The following is a 20,303-nucleotide window of genomic DNA, read 5'->3' on the forward strand; positions in this document are numbered from 1 at the left end:
CCCTCCATCTTATTAATATGTAAAAAGGCTGAAGTCACATCTGTGCTGGGATCTATTTTTAGTGGACCCTACATACTAAAATCCTAGCCTTGATCTCTTAAACTATCAAGCCTACCATAAATGTTTGATGATGAACAAGCCCATAAAAAGAAAATGCATAAAATGAATAGAGGGAGTCAATGCGTGCTCTGCCTTTTAATTACCGGTGGCTTCTGCTACAACCTCTGCTCAGGGCTGGGTGGAGGGAGAAAATACATCCATAATTTGGGTGGGGGTAGGGGTGGGCTGGGCAGGGTGTGAGTACTGCAAACAAATGGGTCTAACCCCCTGTTATTTATGCTCTGAAGATGAGGAAAGAGTAGGCTCCAACCCCAAAGGATGGGGTTCAAAAGGGAAAACTTAAGAGATAAATAAAAACATTCAGGACACAAAGGATAATGTAGAACAGTCTTGTTTTATTACTTTTAAGTAATAAAGAGCCTTTTCCTTGCTTTTTTTTTTTTGTCTTTTTTTTCCCTTTTTTTCTTTTCTTTTTTTTTTTTTCCTGTTTTACAACATACATTACGTCATGAATCAGATGTTAGGGGATGTGGAGATGGAAGGAAAATTGGTGACATCACAATATTTTTACAACTTTACAACAAATATAAATCTGAGTTTGTTGCATCTACCAGTGTCTAGCAAGGGTGGAAAGCAAAGGCACACTCAGGTTTATGGACCCTCCCCCCACACGCAGTGGGGAAAAAAAAAAGGGAAAAAAACACTTAAATGCAAAAGACCAGCTCAATACATGTGGGCATTTCAGGAAGAACACCGCAAGTGATGGGTTGAGGGGCGGTGGGGACGCGGGCTGGAAGTTTTGACACAGGTCTCCGTAACACAGCTGAGGCAATGATGCCCACCCATGGGACAAGAGCGTGGGTGCTGCCGGTCAATACTCTTGGGGGTCAAGCTTCATTCGGGGAGAAGGGAAAAACAATGATCTCAGTTTCTAGAAGAGACTTTATGGTTGGTTTCAGGGTACAGAGTTCACAGGATGTGAACATTGATTCTGCTCACAAAACAGAATAAAAGCATAACGACACAAAACAACAAAAACCTACCCCAAACGACAGCAAAACTGCGCGGGAGGTTTGCAGGAACACAAAGCTACCAGTCTGTCCTCGCGACACACCTGGTCTCACTCTGATTATGGAAGTACCACTTTTTCACTAACAAACTCAAAATTGTTCCAAATAGTCTTTCTTTGAAAGTTTTTTTTTTTTTTTTTTTTAAGACAAGATTAAACTCAGAAGATCAAACTGGAAATAAAAAGAGACAAAGAGGCCACCAAATATACTGTTTAACTGTTAAAAAACACAACAACCCCAAACAATGCTCACTGTTTACAGTATGTTGACAGTTCTTTGTTCATGATAGAGTAAACAATAGTCCCTTCTGTGTGCTTGAGCTAATGAGAACCAACCGGGGGAGAAAAAACACGCCCCACCCGCCCCCTTACAAACAATAATAACAGAAGGATGAAGAAATTTTTTGAGAAATTACAAATCTTCTGGCCCAGTCAACGTTTTTTGCAGCATCCATCGTGGTTGGCTTTGTACTTGGAGTTACTCGTCCATCACAGCAGGGACCAGCCTGCTTGTATCTACTTCCACGTCATGTCTCTGTGTGCAGTGCTCGTGCGTGCCGAGCCCCTGGCCTGGAGACACCCTCCAGGTGTCTGGCCACCGCAGACAGCGTGCTCTCCAGCCAGTGGACACGGCAGAAAGGAGGGCTGGGACGTTAGTCCCTTCTCTGCTGGCCGAGGAGGCTATCACCATGTTGAAATGATCTGAGAACACCGGGAAGCAGGGAGCGCCGGAGGGAGAAAGGGTACTGCCACCCTCAACACTGGTGTCCATGCTTGGTGGCATGGCCAAGGGGTGGCTGGAGTTGGCACGAGTAGAAGGAAGTGTGAATTGGAGGGTGTGCTGCTGCCTAGCTCTCCCGGGGGGCAGGCTTCTAACCACCACCACCACCACTGCATTCTTCTTCCATCTGCTAGACGCTAGGAATCTTCCAGAGGGCTGGAGTGGGAGTGGGGGGAGGGAGGGTCAAATAAATATCTGCATTTATTTCAAAAGGCGGGGGAAAGTTTATCATAACGACAGTTTACAAGTGTACACAACTCAGGGTGTAAGGCACAAATTTACATGTGGAAAAGAGGCTATTCACAGATGTAACCCCACGAAAAACCCGTGTGAGCAAACCATTAATTTATGCAAGGTAGCAGCCAGCATATTAATTAGTTCACACCTTTAGTGGATTTTGTTTGCGGTCTCACATGCAAGGTGAAATGAGATGGGTTTCACAAGCTGGTGCCTTCACAGAAAGTAGGAACCACTGACAAAGCCACGTTGGCAGCAATGGGCCGCGGGATGTGTCATTCTAAGAGTTCCTCTCCCGGTTGCGTTAAGAAGTTAGGATCTGGAAGGACTTTTAAGCTAATTAATTTTTTGCATGTTAGAGGCCAGAGACCCGACCAGCAAATTAACTGGTTGGTTTCAATAAATATTCATTCCCCTCGCAACTTTTTCCTCTAGCCAGAGATCAGACAGTCCAAACACAAAGCTCAGAATTCCAGCTCCAGCTTATTTACTCAGTGAATTTATTGTAAAAATAAACTCAATTATTCCAGTTAATGGATTTCACGTTAAATAGTTTAACCTTCAAGGGGCTTCCTGAAGAGCCGTTGGTAGGATGGCATGTGGAAGAGTCCTTTCCTTAAGGAAAAAAGGGTGAACAATAAATAAAGAGTTACTTGCGTTAACGGTCACGTTATTTCATTAAAAGAGAGGAGCAGAAACCTATGACCTGGTTGCCCAACGCGGCATCGTCTGCTCAGAACAGGAAGCTGTAACACTGGTGGGCATTTCACAGTATCTGCGCATAGTAAACTTCTGCCATTGTTAAAGTCTGAGTTAGAATTATCAATGAATTCTTTACTTTTTATTTTTATTCCTGTCTTTTTGCGTTTCATGATTCGTAAAAACGTGTTTGTGGTCTGCAGGTGGGGCTCCTGCCCTGTTGGGCGGCGCCCCGCACAGTCGCGGACAGAAGGTTGCGGGCACTGTTCACCTGTGTGTGTGCGCGTGTGTGTGTGTGTGCGTGTGTGCGCGCGCGGGTGGCTGGGTGGGGGGGTGTGCTTTTGGCTCGTGTTTGTGATGATCGCTGAAGTCTCTCGTGAGTCCGACCTGTCGCGCAGCGTGAGGGAGAGCGGAGCCTGCGAGGGGAGGGGAGTCCCGCGTGGGGGCCCGGGGGCCCGGCGCCTCCCCGCTGCGCCCGGGCCGGGAGCCGGCGTCCTCCGCTCCGTGGGGGCTCGGGCAGCGGAGGGCCCCGCCGGCTGGGCGCGCCCGGCCGCTCCCGCGGCTTCGACACCTGACCCCTCCCCTGGCATTATGTGCACGCGTCATTGGGCTTCAGGGAGGTGGAAAGGGGGGCAAAGGAGGGCTTGGGGGGTACGTCCGGCTTTAGCGAGGGCGTGCGCTTCAGCCCCGACCTCGTCAGCGAGTTGTAGGCGTTGAGGCTGGGCTGGCGCGCGACAGTCACCGCCTGGCCCGCCGGCGGCGCGCCGTGCACCTGGATCGAGTCCACCCTCTGCGGGGCGGGCGGCGGGTTGTCTCCCCGGCCAAAGCTCTGGTTCCGGGACAGGTGGGAGGAATTGGAGCAGTTAGTATTGTTTCTTTTGAGCGTGGTGGCCTGGTGGCTTCTCGTGAGCGAGTTCGTGGGGTAGCTCCTCTTATAGTCAAGGCCGTAGGAGGAGGAGTGGTGCATCTCCAGCCGCTTGCCCAGGCCGTTCTGAGACAGCGAGGAGCCCGGCGGGCCCAGGGAGGCCTCGCGCTGCGGGACCTTGGGGGGCAGGCTGTCCAGGTTCTCCACCAGGGTCACCCCGTGGTTGGGACTCTTGCTGCTGAGATGCTCCTTGATGGTCTTATACTCCAGCGTGGCCGCCTGGTCCTCCAGCGCCATCTGGGCCACCTCGCTCATCTTGGGCTGGTCCACGTACTCGTGCTGGTAGCCCTGCTGCGCGATGGGCAGGACCACCACGCTGGGGATGTGGCTGGGGGAGGCCCGCAGGGGCAGGTCCGTGGGGATCACAGGGGAGCCCATGGGGGGCATGTCCTTGGTGCAGGCATTGATGAGGTTTTGGTTCCTCTCCCACTCGCGGCTGCCGCGGCTGGGCTTCCGCTTCTGCTGCAGCGTCGGGGTGGACTCGGGGGTGGGCAAGGCCGCCAGGTCCAAGTGGTGCTGGTCCGCCTTGATGAGCATCTTGGCCGTGCTGCCCGGCGCGGCGAGCTTGCCGTTGTGCATGAGCGGCGTGAGGATGGCCTCCGGCTTCGGGTCTTTGGACTGGGTGTCCCCGAAGAGGCCGCTGAGCTTGGTGACGCTGCTCATGGAGCCCCGGCGCGAGTGGCTGAGCTCCTTCTCCTTGCGCTGCACCGCGGACACGTCCTTGCGCCTGTGGTCGCAGACGCAGTAGACGATGATGCCGGAGAAGACGGCCCCCATGACAAAAGCCAGGATGACCGCAATGGCCAGGAGGGTGACGGGGACGAGCTGGTCGTGGCCTTTGAGGTAACTCTCCCGAATCACTCCTGCAACAGACATCGCATACGGCGTCAAGAACCCACAGCACACGGGGAGGCTCATTTCTGCTTGGCGGTCGCCCCGTTCATTAGTAAGAGCAGTGAGGGACAACAGCACCTCCGCATAACTTGTTTTGGGGCGCAGCTTGCCAAACATCAGCTGATTAATCCTCCCCAAGCCGCCCCCCCACCCCGCCCACCCGGGTAGTATGTAAACAGCCTTGGTTTGTGGCCGCCTTTGTGTTCTGAAAAAGTGCTTCTCCCCCCCACCCCCACCCCCACCCCCACCCTCTCAAGCACATGCTCTTTCGACTTTGCTTCAGTCTATGGAATATGACAGTTTCTCATTTCCAAAATTTATTCCCTCCTCCCCCTCTCCTTCATCTTTTCTCAATCTTCCCCTCATAAAATTCAGAGTGTGGAGATACTTTGAGTCTGGGGTGGGGTGGGGGTGGGGAGAGGCAACAGTTTTATGTCCAATAAATGAACAAATGGCACAATGCTCCAGGCTTCCAGGGTCTTTTCTGACCACTTCTTTGTGGGCACTGTGGCCTCTATCTGGAGAAAAGCTATGTTTGCATTTCAGGCAACTGGAGGAAAGACAGCTTGTGTCATTTACAGTGAAAGAAAACAGCTAAAGCTCACATTACAAATGTTTAGGCTGATTTTGTATCATCCTTCAAACAAACAGACAAACAAACAAAAAAACCACCACACCACCCCAAACCCCATGCACACTCAATTTCAGGTAAATATGCTGAGTATTTGAATGAAGCTCTTCCCTTGCTTGAACTGAATGACTATTTAGAGAAAGAAGAGCCATTTGGGGCCTTGTCGTGGGTTTGAGACGTGTCAGGACTCATTATTATGGCTAGAGTTTGCTGTCACGGTGAGATTCTTCGGGAGAGCTAACCTCATCAATTTAATAAAAATTATGTGACTACACCCGTCAATAATCTTACACTACATTAACCAAGATGCTGTGTTTCTGAAGAAAGTTGCTTTCCCTGTTCCTGCTTAATCAGCCTCCAAGCTGAGAGACTCTAATCAAATGCAAACACTGAGGCTTTTATTTTTTAATACCGAGTGAGAATACACATCACGATTGTCAGATCTTAAGTGCTTGATGCGGTAGCTAAAAAATAAAATCTCAAATACCTCAATTCCTGCCTCTGGAGAGCGAAAGAACATGAATACATTAGAGGCACTGCATGGGCTGAGGAAATGTAAACATTGTTCCTATTATGGAAATGATAGTAAGACAGAAAATGTACCTTCTCTGGTCTCAGGAGACACATTTTTCATCTGCTAAATCAACTCTTTCTGGAATATGTTTAATGTATTTTACTGGCAGATATCACTGGCACAGAATTAGAATGAAATGAAATAAAAATCTCTACCCCTTCCTAAGCCACAACATGCAGCCCCTCAACTTCTGAAATGCTTCGTATGTCACAGCTGAGACCTCAAAGAAATGCAGCTTGATCATGGGGTCTTTCCGTTAAAATATTTTGATTAGGGAAGCAGTCGTTTTAGAACTCAGAAACCTTTGCTTGTGGAAGAGAACATCCTCTCTTCTTTCTAAACATTCCTCCTCCCCTCAGTTGTGACATCACAGTTGGTTGCTGTGGAAATGATTGTCTTGTGACAAAGGATTGTGACTTTAGGGGGAATAAATAGAAGCAGCAAATACCTCTTGAGAAACAAAGATTCTGTGATTAAACAAATGCTCTTGGTAATTAAGGGCAGGGCAGGCAGTTCACCTCCAGGGAAAGAATGTGTAAGATGGCAAGACCCTGAATAATTTCCAAATGTGACACTTCTCAAATATTTCCAGATTTATATTCATGAACTTTTGAGGGGTAGAAATGGACTAAAAAACAGCAGGAAATTCTGCTAGAACTCACACCTTGCACAGCGTGGAGCTTCCCAAACGGCGAGGGGTCTTGCATTCAAATATGTTTTAATACCTAGTCACCAAGGAACTGTGCTAATGAAAATTTCTCCCTTAAATTTGCATCTCCTTGCCATAATGCTAAAATAGCAACTGATTTTCTTTCAGTTTTGATGGTTTGGGGTTGGATTGAACGTTTTTAACCACCTACGTACAATGGCACAAAAATGTACACCTGTGAATAAAAGGAGTTGAACTTCCCGCGTTGACTTGGCAATCTCCATGGAATCTGACCACAGGGTAGACCTCCCCAGTGCAGGTGGGTGGGGGGTTACGTACGAGGTAAAGTTTTCATAGCAGTGGGCATTTCATGGATCATCTCCTGGCAGCCCTATTTGCACGGAATGGGGGGGGGGCGCTGTGTCTTCCCAATAAATGTGTCCTTATAATGGTAGTTTTCTACAATTGACTTTGGTATTTTATAATTTAAATTGACCTCTCAGCTTAAGAAGAACAGGGAAAGATTAAGGCTAAAGAGGTCCATTTGTTTCCTTCATTGTTTAATTGGGAAAAACTGCAAAAATTTCAAGTTTATCCATTGTTTCTTTACTTTTAGCTATCCTTTCTTGTCTTAAGGTCTCTATCTTAATCTCATGGAGACCACTCGCTCTTTCACTGGGTAAAACTTTTTTAGAAGATGACATTTGAGCTCAGGTTTTTGGGTTGTTAACAAATCAAGGAGGATACGGAAAAATGGTGTCTCAGACAGCCCCTCCCATCTCATTTTGTTATGTAAATAGTGGTCTTAAAAGCCTGCATCTCTTCAGTTTTGAGATACCTACCACGAAGCAGGTGGCTTCTCTCATCTGCTTGTGCAAATTCAGAAATCCCTTGTACAGAGTCAGAAACAGATCAGAGATTAAGTTGAAAGTGCAGTTGAAGAAGATAAGTTACAAGTGGTTTTTGGAAAACGCCTTCCAAATTTAAAGCTTTCTGCTTATATTTCTGAAAAGGGTGAAGGGCCATTCATGGAAATGATTAAATCCACTTTGTGACATTGGTCACTGTGAAGGACTGAACACAATGGTCTTGTCAGAGAGGGCGGGGTGTGGGTGATGGTGCAAGCAGCGCTAGAGATCTCCAAAGGCTTGGGGTCTTAGGCTCCCAGTTACTGCTGGGTGACCTTTTGGCAAGTGACTTCTCATCTTTGGGCCTCAGTTATTCCTTATTTGCAATGTGGGGTTAATACATTTAATGCCTTACTGGGTTCTTGCCAGAAGCAAATACAGAACAAATAAGAAAGAACTTAAATGCTTTAGTTTGCTGGACAAATCTATAGGTCAAAAGAAGCCTCGAAAGAGAAGCGGTGGGTTAGTAGCTCACTGAAAGCTTAAGATTAATAGTCACAGCTACTCCATGTGATTCCATTTACTGTGAGTCTCTTGGTGGAGGGGGATAGACCTGTTCTGCCCAGCTCCAAACCTTGTGCTGTCCAAATGTTGAAGGGATATGCTGAGGCAACATAAGGGAACATGTACCTCTGTCTCAGGACTGCCTATATGTCCTGCATTTTGAAAGAAGTAAAACAACAAAAGCAGGAAATGTTGAGCAAAACACAGCGGTTATGGTTAGACTCCTAGTGAAGATAATCCTGCCTTTGGCTCTTTGAAGGATGTCAACTGAAGCAGAGAGCAATAAGAACCAGTGCCTGGACCATATTTTATGTGGATTTATAACTCTCACCATCACCAGAGCTCTTAGTTGGGCACTTAATAAATGATTATCGGATAAATGGATTTGCAGTACGTTGTAGAGACACTTTTAAATGGCCTCTAAACTTGGTGGGTCATTTTGCAGTGACCATAACCTTCTGAAGGTACAGAACCAAATTATATCTCCCTCCACAGAACAGAATATAATCATACGAACATCCAATAGACAAAAGAAATCTATAAAGGTACTCCGTATACGTTCAAAATAATAGTAAGAGAAACTATTTTAAAAATGAGAAGTTCATTCTGGGATAATTCCAAAAGAGATGATGAGCATAGGTGGGTTATTTGTAACAACTTGGTAGTCCAGTGGAATTGAATAATTCAAAACACATTCAACTCTGCAAAGGGTGCTTGTTGAACGTCCTTGCCTCAGATGCTGCATGGAGACCTTGGAGAAGGTGGAGGGGCCTTTGTAGGGCGGTGTACTCCCTCTCCAGGTTTCCCCCCAACACCCCCCCATAGGGGATAGGTAAGAGTTGGCTTCTCTACCCTGGGGCACTGAAATGACTTCCTCTAACGACCCCGGGGTCTTCTGTCTTCTGTTCTCACCGGTTGAAAATGGGGCATTATAATGAAAACAGTATCTGAAACATCCTTTGCATTGATTCATTAACCACCAGCTATTTCTCACCAGTCATGAGGTGCTAAATGGTTATTCTTTCCACCTTCTTATTGCAGGAAGCAAGGCACACAATGGCTTAGAGATTTCTCTGAAATCATGCCTTAAATTGGCAGAACTGAGAAAGAATAGAATCTTCACTCTCCCCAGAGAGTTTCAGAGGCTGAAGGGATGCTAGAGGGAGGGCTCAGAGGGACAGTTCGAAGCTCTTTGGAGGCTGAAGCCCCACCTCCAGGTCTTGCAGAATGTAATTAAAATAAGAATCGTTCCAAACTATAAAGCAAGAAAAAGTCCAACACAGTTGTGAATTTTCCTGTGATGACCATGTGAAGACATTTTGAAACCTCGGACATCAAGTACTTTATTTAGAAAAAAAATGGCTTCTGGTGGCCCTGCTCCTGGATTCCCACAGCTGCCGAGACCTGCAAGGGAAGCCCAGCGTCGGGCTCTGGGACAGCACACCTCGGGCATACCTCGGACAAGATCTCCTAACTCGGGGTTCGGGGGTGATGTTCTCGGTGCCTTCACTCTCACCGTCGTGGTAGGACAGGGTTTCCGCTCCAGCCTTTGTGGGTGCCTTCCCCAAACACCCACTGAGCGCCAGGCGTTGGAGAGGCGAAGGTGGAGGGGGCACACGGCCTGCCACCCCCAGGGGCGAAGGCCCGCGCGCGTGTGAACTACGTCCAGAGTGGGGAAGCCTCAGGAGACACTGCTTCTACTGCAGCCTAGGAGGTGGCGTTTGCGCCAAGCCTTAAGGCTTGAAGGCTGTCAGCGGAAGCAGAGAGCAGTAAGACCAGTGCCCGGAGGGAAAGGACGAGAAAACTGTGTTCTTAACAGGGAATGGTCTAACTCCCGTCTAGTCTCTCAGGCTCTAGGTACCAGCCACTTGGCCGTACACTCCCCTGCTTCTGGGCATTCACATAGGCTGTTCACTGTGTCTGGAATATCCCTGCTCACCCCTCCACCCCCACCCCCCATTCTTCTGACTCTGTTTTTTGGCCTTAGCTTGGACGAGGAAGCCTTTTCCAACTTCCTCTGACCAGGTTAGCTCTTCTACGAGTGCCCTGGAGGTCTGCACTTCTCTCTCCTAAAATCATTACTCTTACGTTACTTGAGGTTTGTTTTTCTCACCTAGATTATTTTAGGAGAGAGATGTTCCCTAAACATCCCAGGCATGAAGGTGCTCAGGATATATCTGTTTAATAAGTAGAGAGGGAATGCCTGCGTACTTGTAGAGGAAAAATAAGAGCAAGAGCTAAACACCATTTAGAAACAGGCTGTGGAAAGCCTTGAATGGCTAAAAAAGATATTTAGAAGACATGTCAATTTCGGAAGGAAAGTTCTTGGTTAATTTACCTGCAATTTGAAGGGTCGCTTGCCTGAGAAAGCGGACTTTCAGCTTATTCTGCTTGATGTTGAATGCGCTACTGACAAACAACTGGCTTCAGAGAGTCAACACCTTTGCATCAGAAGTACAGCTAGTCCATCTAAATTTACTGTAACTGTTTTTAAAATCAAAACTTTTTTTCACCTATACTTAATCCCTGCATCCTGCAGAAATAACTGGGAGATGGCTGTCCTATCAAAGCATGATACGAGACCAGTGAAAACACATAAAATCAACTGCACCTGTTAAAATGCCAAGGAAGACCCCTACCCAACCCATGCCCGCCCAGTTACCTTGCTAAGTACATGAGGCCCTGGCAGCCAGGACCTCGAAATGGTTAAGCACGCACTTTTCCCTCTCACCCTTGCTCACTGGACTGCCTGTTTTGGAGCTGCTGTGATATGATGGATGTGTCTGTCTCCATAGTGAAGTGATTAATAGGCATCTGTGTAAAGCGGACCCGGTGACCACAAAGACAACAAAGCCTCTCTGTGTCCTTTAGAGAAATATGCAAAGGCAAAAAGGAGGATGGACATTTCCTTCACGGCCGAGCCAGAGCGGGTTTCGTGTTGGGTCTGAGAGCTAACAAAGATGGCAAAACACCAAGAAAAGCCCTGGAGTAGGATCCCCTAAAAATAAACTCTTGATTTTCCTTCATAGTAAGACAAGCCTGCAATTTCCTTGAAATCCTCATAACAACTTGGGTGAATGGAATCTAACAACCCAATTTTTCTTGTTTGAAAATCTTATTGCAACAAAATGCCAGGCTCACAGTCCTGCAAGGCAGTATGAATGAATGAACTAATCATGGGCCAGGCATCGTGGCTGCTAACCACACAAGGCCGGCTGTAATCCCTATTAAGAGAGAAGAAAACAAATAGGGGGGAAAAACCCTAACTGGAGACAATTTGTCCTCAGAGCCATGCCCCACCCAATGGAGATGACCATCCTGAAAGAGTAGTGGGAACTCTCTGTGGTTATCTCGGCAGGAAAGAGCCTTCTCTTGTTTTAGGGCATAATGCAAACCAGATGGTTTAAGAATAAACTGAAACACCAGCAGCCATGGAAATGGGCTCAGAGTATATAACTCAAACTTTCCTTTTCCTTTTATTTTCCTTTTTTTCCTGGCAAGTTGAAGATTAGGTGCTGGGAGGAACCATGGTCCCCAAGATGTATCAAGTTAATGACTGACCTTGCCAAAGTAGAGACAGCTTCCTGGCTGTTTAATATCCTCAGTTCAGAAGCTATTTTAAAACTCATGTGCTTACTGTGGTTGTCTGTGGGTGAAGCCACTTCCAGTTCTGTCACCTTTGAAATTGATGCATTTTTGTTGTTGTTGTTGTCAGGATGCCATCACAGGCCGAAAAGGGAGAGCGAGCATGAAATTCATTCTCTTTCACATTTTTTAGAGGGAAAGCAGCTTAATTTTCCCTTGTGCCAGGGGGAGCCCTCAGATTTCTGAGGTTTTCCACTTGGCACTATGGGAGTGTGGCCCCACAGCATGGATGGAGGTCTAGCTTGGGCACCATAAGATCATTTTTCAAAGCCATTCCCTGAGATGTTGGTCTGTGGTTGCATTTGTTAGGACTGTCACTGTCTTTGTAAAGGTAATGATAACTTCAGATGGGCAAAATTTTTGCAGAATTTGTGTGGTTTATTTCCCTTCTTTTTGAGGTTTTCTTTCTGAAAAGACTGGAAACCCAGAATCTAAGCAGTTTCTGAAACCAGGCAAAGTGCTTCTGTTTTCCAACTTCCTAGTCCCATCTTCTTGCTTTGCTCTCACGAGACATCAAAGCTACAAAATACGGAGGTGGATTCCCACTAAAATTTCACTAATATTGTGAAATTCAGGTGATTCTTTGAATTATTTGCAGTGCTTTGATATTTTTTTCCTCCACAAAGCAAAGAGAAAACAAATATGAGGAAGCAAGGCTGTGTCTTAACTCATTGCTGCTCAGCATCAGCATCACCTGGAACTTGTTAGGAATATAAATCCTTGGGTCCCACCCAGACTTTCTGAATCAGGATCTCTGGAGTTGAGGTTCAGAAATCTGTGGTTTAACAAGTCCTCCAGATGATTCTTATTTTCACTAAAACTTGAGAAACACTGTCCTACATGACATGAATGACATGCCAGAAAACAAATGTTCAGCTTTAAAGTCCAGCCTCAGGTACCATCGAGGCAGTACATAGCCAGACTTTCAAAGGGATTTCTAATATATATAAATAAACCTTCCTTGATGTTCAAAGTAAGGGTATTTAGTGGGTCTCAGGTATCACAGTTCTTTAGTGCAGTTACCATATTCTGACAAAGAATATAAAATTAATGTGATTTTATTGGAAAGACAAACAAATCCCTGACAGTTTCCCTTGGTACCTGACAGAAGCTTTGACATATGGCCTGAAACACAGTGGCCCTGCTGTAACAGAATCAGCCCAATTTGCTAGAGCCAAAAGCTGTTGGAAAAATGCCTGTGGTCTCTTTATTTGCCCCAGCATGAAGACATGGGGCGTTGGAGAGGGAGTTTCTGATGCTCCCCATCCCGGTCACAGGAGCCTTCAGGTAGTGGTTGGTACTACAGAGCCCAGAGAGGTCCTAGATTGGGTCAGCCCTGTCAGGACTGGGTCCCAGGGACAGAAGAAGCAAAGTCTCTTGGGGGCTCACGCTAACTAGAGCAACCTCCTGTAGAGGCCTGCACGTTATGTCAAAGTCACTTCGAAATGGACTCCACTCAAATAATGCACGGCCATCAAGCAACATTTGATGGTGGGTCAGGGCATCTTTCTTTCTCCTCCTCCTCCTCCTCCTCCTGTTTGATCAGACAAGAGATTAAGAAACTGCGAGATTCTTTTATATTTCTGCATCGGAAGGAAGGACCGGAGTTCATTTCCCAAATCAACGTCCTGCTCTATCATAATAAAAATACCTCGCACAACAGTGTACCGAACAGGGCTTAGTGCTTACAGATCTGCTGAGTGGAACTGAATCTGCAAATCCATAGAATTATATAAGACATTTTAAGTTACATTGAATTTCTGCTGTGTGCTTTTAAATCATGCAGTGCGAGACCCATCAGCACTTAGGGTATATTTATTGCCTTAACAAATGTCAGATGATTGTGTCCAGTGTTATCTATTATTTATGAATAACAAGAGGCTGTAGGACTGGAAATGACAAGCTTTATATGTCCAAAAGGTTAGGCATAATGCAGGTTGCTGCCCTGTAAATTTCTTGACACCGTTTTCCCTCCTAATAAAGCATTGTCAGTGGTGACTGCACTGAACTTCCATTATTTCTGTACAGTTCATGACTGCCTCTGCCTTCAGTGAAGAAATGTAATTGTAGAAACATATTTAAAAAGGATGCATCCTTTTCAAAATTATGAAATTTAAAAGTAATTGGAGTGGGAAATTCCTATTATCCCATTAGAAATGAATCTCTTTACGAATATAGTTCCCAGGCTATATGCTTACAAGAGCTTATGAAATATTAATTAAAGATGACAAACCTTCACACGGTCCATAATTAGCTTTCTGACACCGATTAAGATCCTGTCTACTGTGCACTTGATATATTTGAGTATAGCCATTTACTTTTTACTGGTTTACTTCAGGGCTTTTCTGTGATTGAAGGGGCTGGGAGATGTACACTTGATGCGGTTTGTGCAGATCCTTTTAGGCCTGCAGCGCAGCCCCTCCACTTCACAGGACTTGGCCTATTGCTCGCATGGCCTATAGCTTCCTGAGACTGGCACGTGAATACAGCTTTTCCTTCCCCTTGTTCTTTATGGTAAGGACATGAATTATGTATTCTGAGCAACACTTAACAGCTTTCAAGGCCGTGCTCACGTATAATGTCAAGAAAAGAGAAGCCGTCCTCAGGAAATTTCCCAGTTCCACTCTTTGGCCTTTTCTAGGCTACTTTGTCCAAGGAACAGTAAGGTTTACAGATTGAACCTTATAACAAGGTGTTGTTTTTTGTTTTTTTTTTTAAACTCCAGGAAATAAAGCTATCAGAAAGAAAGTTTTGAGATAAAGCTATTACTTTTCCACTATTACACATGATCCAAAATACAAATCGAATCTTTACAATTTTATTGTTAGGTCAAAACAAATTTTAGATGAACACTGTGCGGTTGAACCAATTAAAGAGCTAATTTTTAAGTACTCCAGATGTTCAGTTAATAAGATCATGCCTAACCTGGTCCCTGTAGCCCTTGAAGGTTCCATTAAGCTGTCAGAAAACTTTGTCATTGTGTGTGTGTTTGTGCAAAAGATATGAGAGAGTGGAAAAAAAGATTGAGGGGAAAGGGTGGGGGTAAAATGAATTCATGTCAAGGGTGATGTGGCTTGAAAAAGCGGCTACAGAATTAAACGTAAGAAGCACCTCTAGAACACGATTTGATTTTTAAAATACCCTAAGGTTTAAGTTGCTAATTTTAGAAGAAAAAGTTCAAGTCTCCATAATCTTAATTTAAACCCTTCATTTTTATAAGAAAATGGATGTTAGGTGAAGAAAAAAAGGTTTTAGTTGGTATTTCTCGAAAAGAAAGTTTAAATATTGGTGTGCAGATTCAGGCAGGCAGGGAGATGAAACAGCTTCCTACATGGCTGACATTTAACTTTTTTTTTTTTTCCATCTACCCTTTCCACAATAATCTCATCAAGACCTTAGATAAATTCAGCAAGTTGTCAGGAGGATACAAAATTAATTAGATCAAATCTACATCTCTGCCCGTGCTGCTGAAAGAACAATTACAGCCTTCCACATGGGCATCTCCGTCCGTGCCCCTCCTCCCCAGCGCATGCTCACATGGAGACCTGCACATCATCTGTCCGAAAGCCTGGCACCTGACCTGCTTACAATACTGCTTTCCTCGGTTATTCAAATAGATTCCTCTTCTGATAGGTGACAGGGAAATATTAATATAGTAAAATTAAATGGTGGCACCCTGGATTATATTATATATTAGAAATATATATTATTTCTTTCTCAGTCTTCCCCAATTTCAGTATCTGATCTCGATGAAAACTCTGTGCCATGCATCCCAGTGTTTTAACTAGAGACAGGAGAAGCTCAGATTTGGAGTTCAGTTTGCTTGGAGCTTTACCTTGGATAGAACTCAGAGCTTGGCAAGGAGCATCTACCAGGGAAATGCCGGTGAGGTGTAGAAACAGAGAAGTAGATCCAGAACAGATGTGAAGTTCCATTTCCCAAACTTACTATATATATGTAAGCTAATGACCTAATATGATTGAATGATCCATTTGTTACATGTCTATCATCCTCTCGATCTGTCTTTCTCTCCTTTCGTCCCTTTTCCCCACCCATCCACCTTCCTATCCCCTCTGCTCACAGCTACAGCTACAGCTGTCCCTTAGCATAACTTGTAAGGCTCCAGACTACCCTTTCCGTCTCAGGTCCCATTCTGGCCCCCTAAATACCGGATTATTTTAGTCACTGCACACTCCGTACTTCCCTAGCTCCACGTCCTGATCCTGTGGCTTGTTTAGTTTGCAATGTCCTCCTTCCTCTTACCCTTCAGTACTGTTGCAAGACCCTTCCCTGCCCCCCGGCTCAGATCAGAGTTGTGTCTCCTTTCCTCTTCTCTCAGACCTCTGCTGACTCTCCTCTCCTTTACTTCCCTTACTGACTCTGCCCCACTGGCTAGCCAAGAGGTCACCTGCATGTACCCCACCCCCCTAACGAAACCATGATTTCCTTCATTTGAGAACTTAGGTTGAATTCAGATCAGCACCCACTGTAACACAGTCTGCGGATAGCACCTTTTGGCTGTTTGTTAAATGCATGAAGAAGGAAATTGAGGCTGCTGTTTTGCTTTTCTTTGAGCTAGGGTTATTGTCACCATCATTAAACAGATTTTATAGTGCTTTCTGGATTCCACTTAATCTCCTTCAAAGCCATGGGAATAAGAAATGGGAAAAAAAGGGAAGCCACATAAAGAAAAAAATAACATGTTAGGGTAACATAACAGTTGATAAAAACCTGAGGTTAAATACAATTAGAAGGAACCAATAGTTTAAACCATGCCCTTTTTAGGGACAATTTGATTTCTGAGCTATTCTCACTTTTAAAAGTGGCTTTTGAGTGGCAACTGGGTGGCTCAGTCGGTTAGGTGTCCAATTCTTGGTTTCGGCTCAGGTCATGACCTCAGGGTTGTGAGATTAAGTTGCTGTGGGCTCCGTGCTCTACAGGGAGTCTGCTTGTCCCTCTGCCCGTGCTCTATCTTTAAAATAAATAAATTTTTTAAAAAGTGGCATTTGAAAGCCACCATTCAGGGATAATCTTTTAAATTACTCTATCACATTCCAAATGCATGTATAACTTTTAGGGATAATTCTCTAAATGGTAAGATTTTTCACAGATGAAACTTTTACTTTAATTCCTCTTACATGGGTTTTTCTAGGGTTTTCTAAGAGTTGGAAGATGTAGCCTAGAGATTAGATTTTATGTACTCATTGAATAAATTAACAGCAGTCTTTTCCAGTAGGATTGCCAGGTAGCAAGTATACAGAATATCTGGTTAAATTTCAACTTCAATGGGATAATAATGCTTTAGTATAAGTATGTCTCATGCAACCTGTAGGACATACTTACCCTAGAAATTATTCATAGCTTGTCTGAAAATCAATTTTAACTAGGAATTCTGTATTTTATTTAGTAATCTTACTCTGCTACCCCTAAATAATGTGTTTTGAATGATTCCTACAAATATTCTTTGAACCCATATACACTTTGGAGATTAAAATAGCTTAACAGAGAGTAATAAAAATGATCTGAAACCTTTACGGGGCCAGTATAGCATTATTTACAAATTAAAATACCAATGGACTACATTTCAAGAATTGTATCTTGTATTTGATTAGCAGCAGCAGTAGCAACATAGATACTTTTTATGGACTTTGAAGGATAGCTTTCCTCTAATGCTCAAGACAGAAATAAGTGAATTTTAATTCAGGATGCTTGTTGGAGCAATAGCAGTCAATCCCCATCTTTTAGTGTTCTTGGGCTCTGTGCATGCCCAGTCCTACCTGGTCCACTCAGATGTGGATTGTGGGGTGGAAGGAGAAGCCTCCTGTCCTGCTCCCTGGTAGTCCTCCCCATCAAACCAAACTCTCTTCTCTGAATTCTCCAAGACTGCCCTACCGGCACATTTAAAAATGGCTGATGCTATAGGTTTTACTAATAAACGCTATGCAAATTATCAAGAGCTTCAGTCTTTTTGAAACAAAGTTAAGGCTGTTAAAAATAAGCCTGAGTTTGGCAGCACCTCCACAAAATCTTAAACTATGAATCCCACACCGAACATACCTCCTCCCACCTCCCCGCTGTCCAGTGGCATATGACCACTGCTGCACTGGAGCTGAAAGGAAGGGCTGAGAAACCCTCTTCCAAGGGCTGTGTCCTTGACATCAGCCAAACTGCCTTCAGTTGTCTAATGCCCTTTGCTCAAGTCTGTGATGAGCACTTTTGCCTTGTTCACACAGGCAGTGGTGGTCAGAGAGGCTTTCTGCTGCACTTTCTTGTCTACGTGTGCTTCGTCTGTCTGGCGGTTTGCTATTTCTTGGATAGGAACCGCGTCTATCTCTAGTGTAGCCTCTAACTTCTTATTGGCATCCAGTACTGTGCTGTGGAGCCAGTGATAAATTTTGCTTGAGAGGCCTCAGAAAACATTTTTGTTATGGTAATGTTACTGAGGAAATGGCAGAGAAAATCTGGCCCAAGTTTAGGAGTCAGGAAAAGAAGAGAAGCTTGTTTTACTCTCTTTACTATGGTCATCACTAATAATTTTCTTGGTATGTAGGATCACCTACATAAAAACTTGATAGGAGCCACAAAATAACTTGACCCATTGAGAGAATCGGGGCACTTTAAAAATCGCCAATCCATTAGATTTTAAGCATTGGAGGCTGTTAAAAATGCTAGAGCAATCGGAGCCAGGCTCCCTGATCTACGGTGCTCACCTAAAATTGGGTTTCTCAGCTTGTTAATGAGTTAAGCCTGGTTCTAAGGGTTTGAGACTCAAAATAGGTAGAGTTTGAATGAGAGCAAAGGGCAAAAAGGGTCAAGTGCAGGTTACCGCCAGGTCAGAGGAACACACTGTTATCACGAGTCCGTTCGGAAACGGAAAAGTAGACAGGCAGCAGGAATGCTGACGGAACACCTGCCTAGGCCACAGGCTGGGAAATAATAGGGCTACAGGTATACTTGGGTTCTCACTGCTGAGAAAAACCTCACCAGATGCTTAACAAGACTAGAATGAGTAGTTTCCCTCTAGTCTAAATCCATTTTTCTCTAAACTCCCACTTGATCAAACTTCTCATCCCCAGTCACAAAGCTCACCAGGGGAGGAGATATCAGAAGAGCACTAGATCATCTCATTGCAACCCTCAGAGCCCAGCCAACAGGAGCGTGGCAGTTATGAATCTTGTTCTTCCAAATGCCAGAAGCGATGTTTTGGTAGTAGTTTAATCCTCATTGGACTCCTATAATTGCTCTAAGCCAAAGTAACCCAAACTTTGGTCATTCAGCTGCCAATACCACAGTTTTAGTGATACCAAGGCATTTTACCTAATAATTTTATACCCTTGTAACACTTCCTGCATTTGCATTTACTTAGTATTTTATTTAAGTTACCTTTAAAATGCATTTCAAGCAGAAACCTTATGTCACTATCATCAATGGGGGAAAAAGGTAACCATAAAAAAATAACTGAAAGCAAACAGCATTAATGTCCACCTAGTTCCAGCTATATGGCAAAGCCCCCAGTCTGAAGCCTGTCTCTTCTTGTCAGAGTGGGATAATAGCAAGTGAAGGGAGTTCTTAATCATAAAGCACCAAACTGGGACTTGCCCCTCGACATAACCAAGAAGACTGGAAGAGAAATGAAAAAGCCCTGACCTTGCAGCACAGGGTTCAGTATTCTTGAAGGCCGTGATATCCCTTGCTGTCTAAATCCTGTCACGTAAGGAACCACCTGTCCTACAGGGAGGCCCTACTGTTGTAGGCTACATAGTGTTAGAGGAATCATTGATTAACTCTATCATCTGGAAACTTCTGTTCAGGATTGTTATGAAATACAGAGAACATACTCATCACCATACTTTACAGGCCTTATGAATCTTACTGCAATATTATTTCCCAAAGTAAAAATTGCTTACACAAATAGCTTGTACATTGATTAAAATATATTCAACATTTACTGTATGTTTTAGTTTAAATTATTCATTTGATCTCTAATTTAAATTCTGTTTCTACATCTTTTTCTTGTCTGTAATGAGTATATCCACTTGACTAGATGTAATTGATAATATCTTACTTTAAAGATTTCCCAAAATATATAAGCATACTACAACGCTGGCATTTCCAATCAAATGAGAACATCTTTGTATATATTGACTATTTTATCTGTTTTCTGACAGCTCGCAAGGACTCTATAAAGTCTGAAGTAGGGGATTTTCTTGTGTTCTGATTTATTCTTGTGTCCTAACAGCAGCGGTCAGCATTTACATTTTATATTTATGCTACACAGCTCTCTTGGCAGATCAGTACATGGCTAATTTCCTCACATATCTTGCAGTCTTCTTGGAAATCAGGTTTTATGGTATTATTACTTTTGGTCAGAAACAAGAGGCACAGGAGTGGCTATTAATTTTCAGTATTGCTTAAGCTAAAAAAGAAAGCTCTTATTTCTTTTGCTGTGGGAAGGGAGGTGGGGGGAGACAAGCCAGATCTAAAAATAAAGTGGATTTTCTTTCTTATTCATATGTAATTAGAGCCTCTTTGTAACTACTCATTACCACCTCAATAGTTATAGGATGAATAAATAATATATATTTTTAAATGTGGCAAAACCAAGAAAGAAGTAGCCAGGGCTGCATCCAATTTATCAACTTGGTGATTAAAGGGCTGGCTCTGGAGGCTCCAGACATCTAGGGACCCAGAGATAAAACAGAGCGGTTGGCTGTGTTTTTACTAATG

General features: G+C 44.3%; 1 protein-coding gene across 5 annotated transcripts in view; it reads right to left on the bottom strand.

The window, feature by feature from the left end:
- Window positions 1-435: 435 nt before the first annotated feature.
- SEMA6A (semaphorin 6A) overlaps window positions 436-20,303 on the bottom strand; it is a 126,955-nt gene continuing 107,087 nt past the window's right edge. For all 5 annotated transcript variants that reach the window (XM_072840621.1, XM_072840617.1, XM_072840618.1 and 2 more), the window contains one exon: window positions 436-4,634. In XM_072840621.1, the coding sequence (XP_072696722.1) occupies window positions 3,436-4,634 (1,199 nt within the window). In that variant the 3' untranslated portion in view covers window positions 436-3,435. The remainder of the gene's footprint in view (window positions 4,635-20,303) is intronic.

The sequence above is a fragment of the Canis lupus genome, chromosome 10 (genome assembly GCF_048164855.1).
Source record: "Canis lupus baileyi chromosome 10, mCanLup2.hap1, whole genome shotgun sequence".
In the NCBI taxonomy this organism is placed as follows: domain Eukaryota; kingdom Metazoa; phylum Chordata; class Mammalia; order Carnivora; family Canidae; genus Canis; species Canis lupus.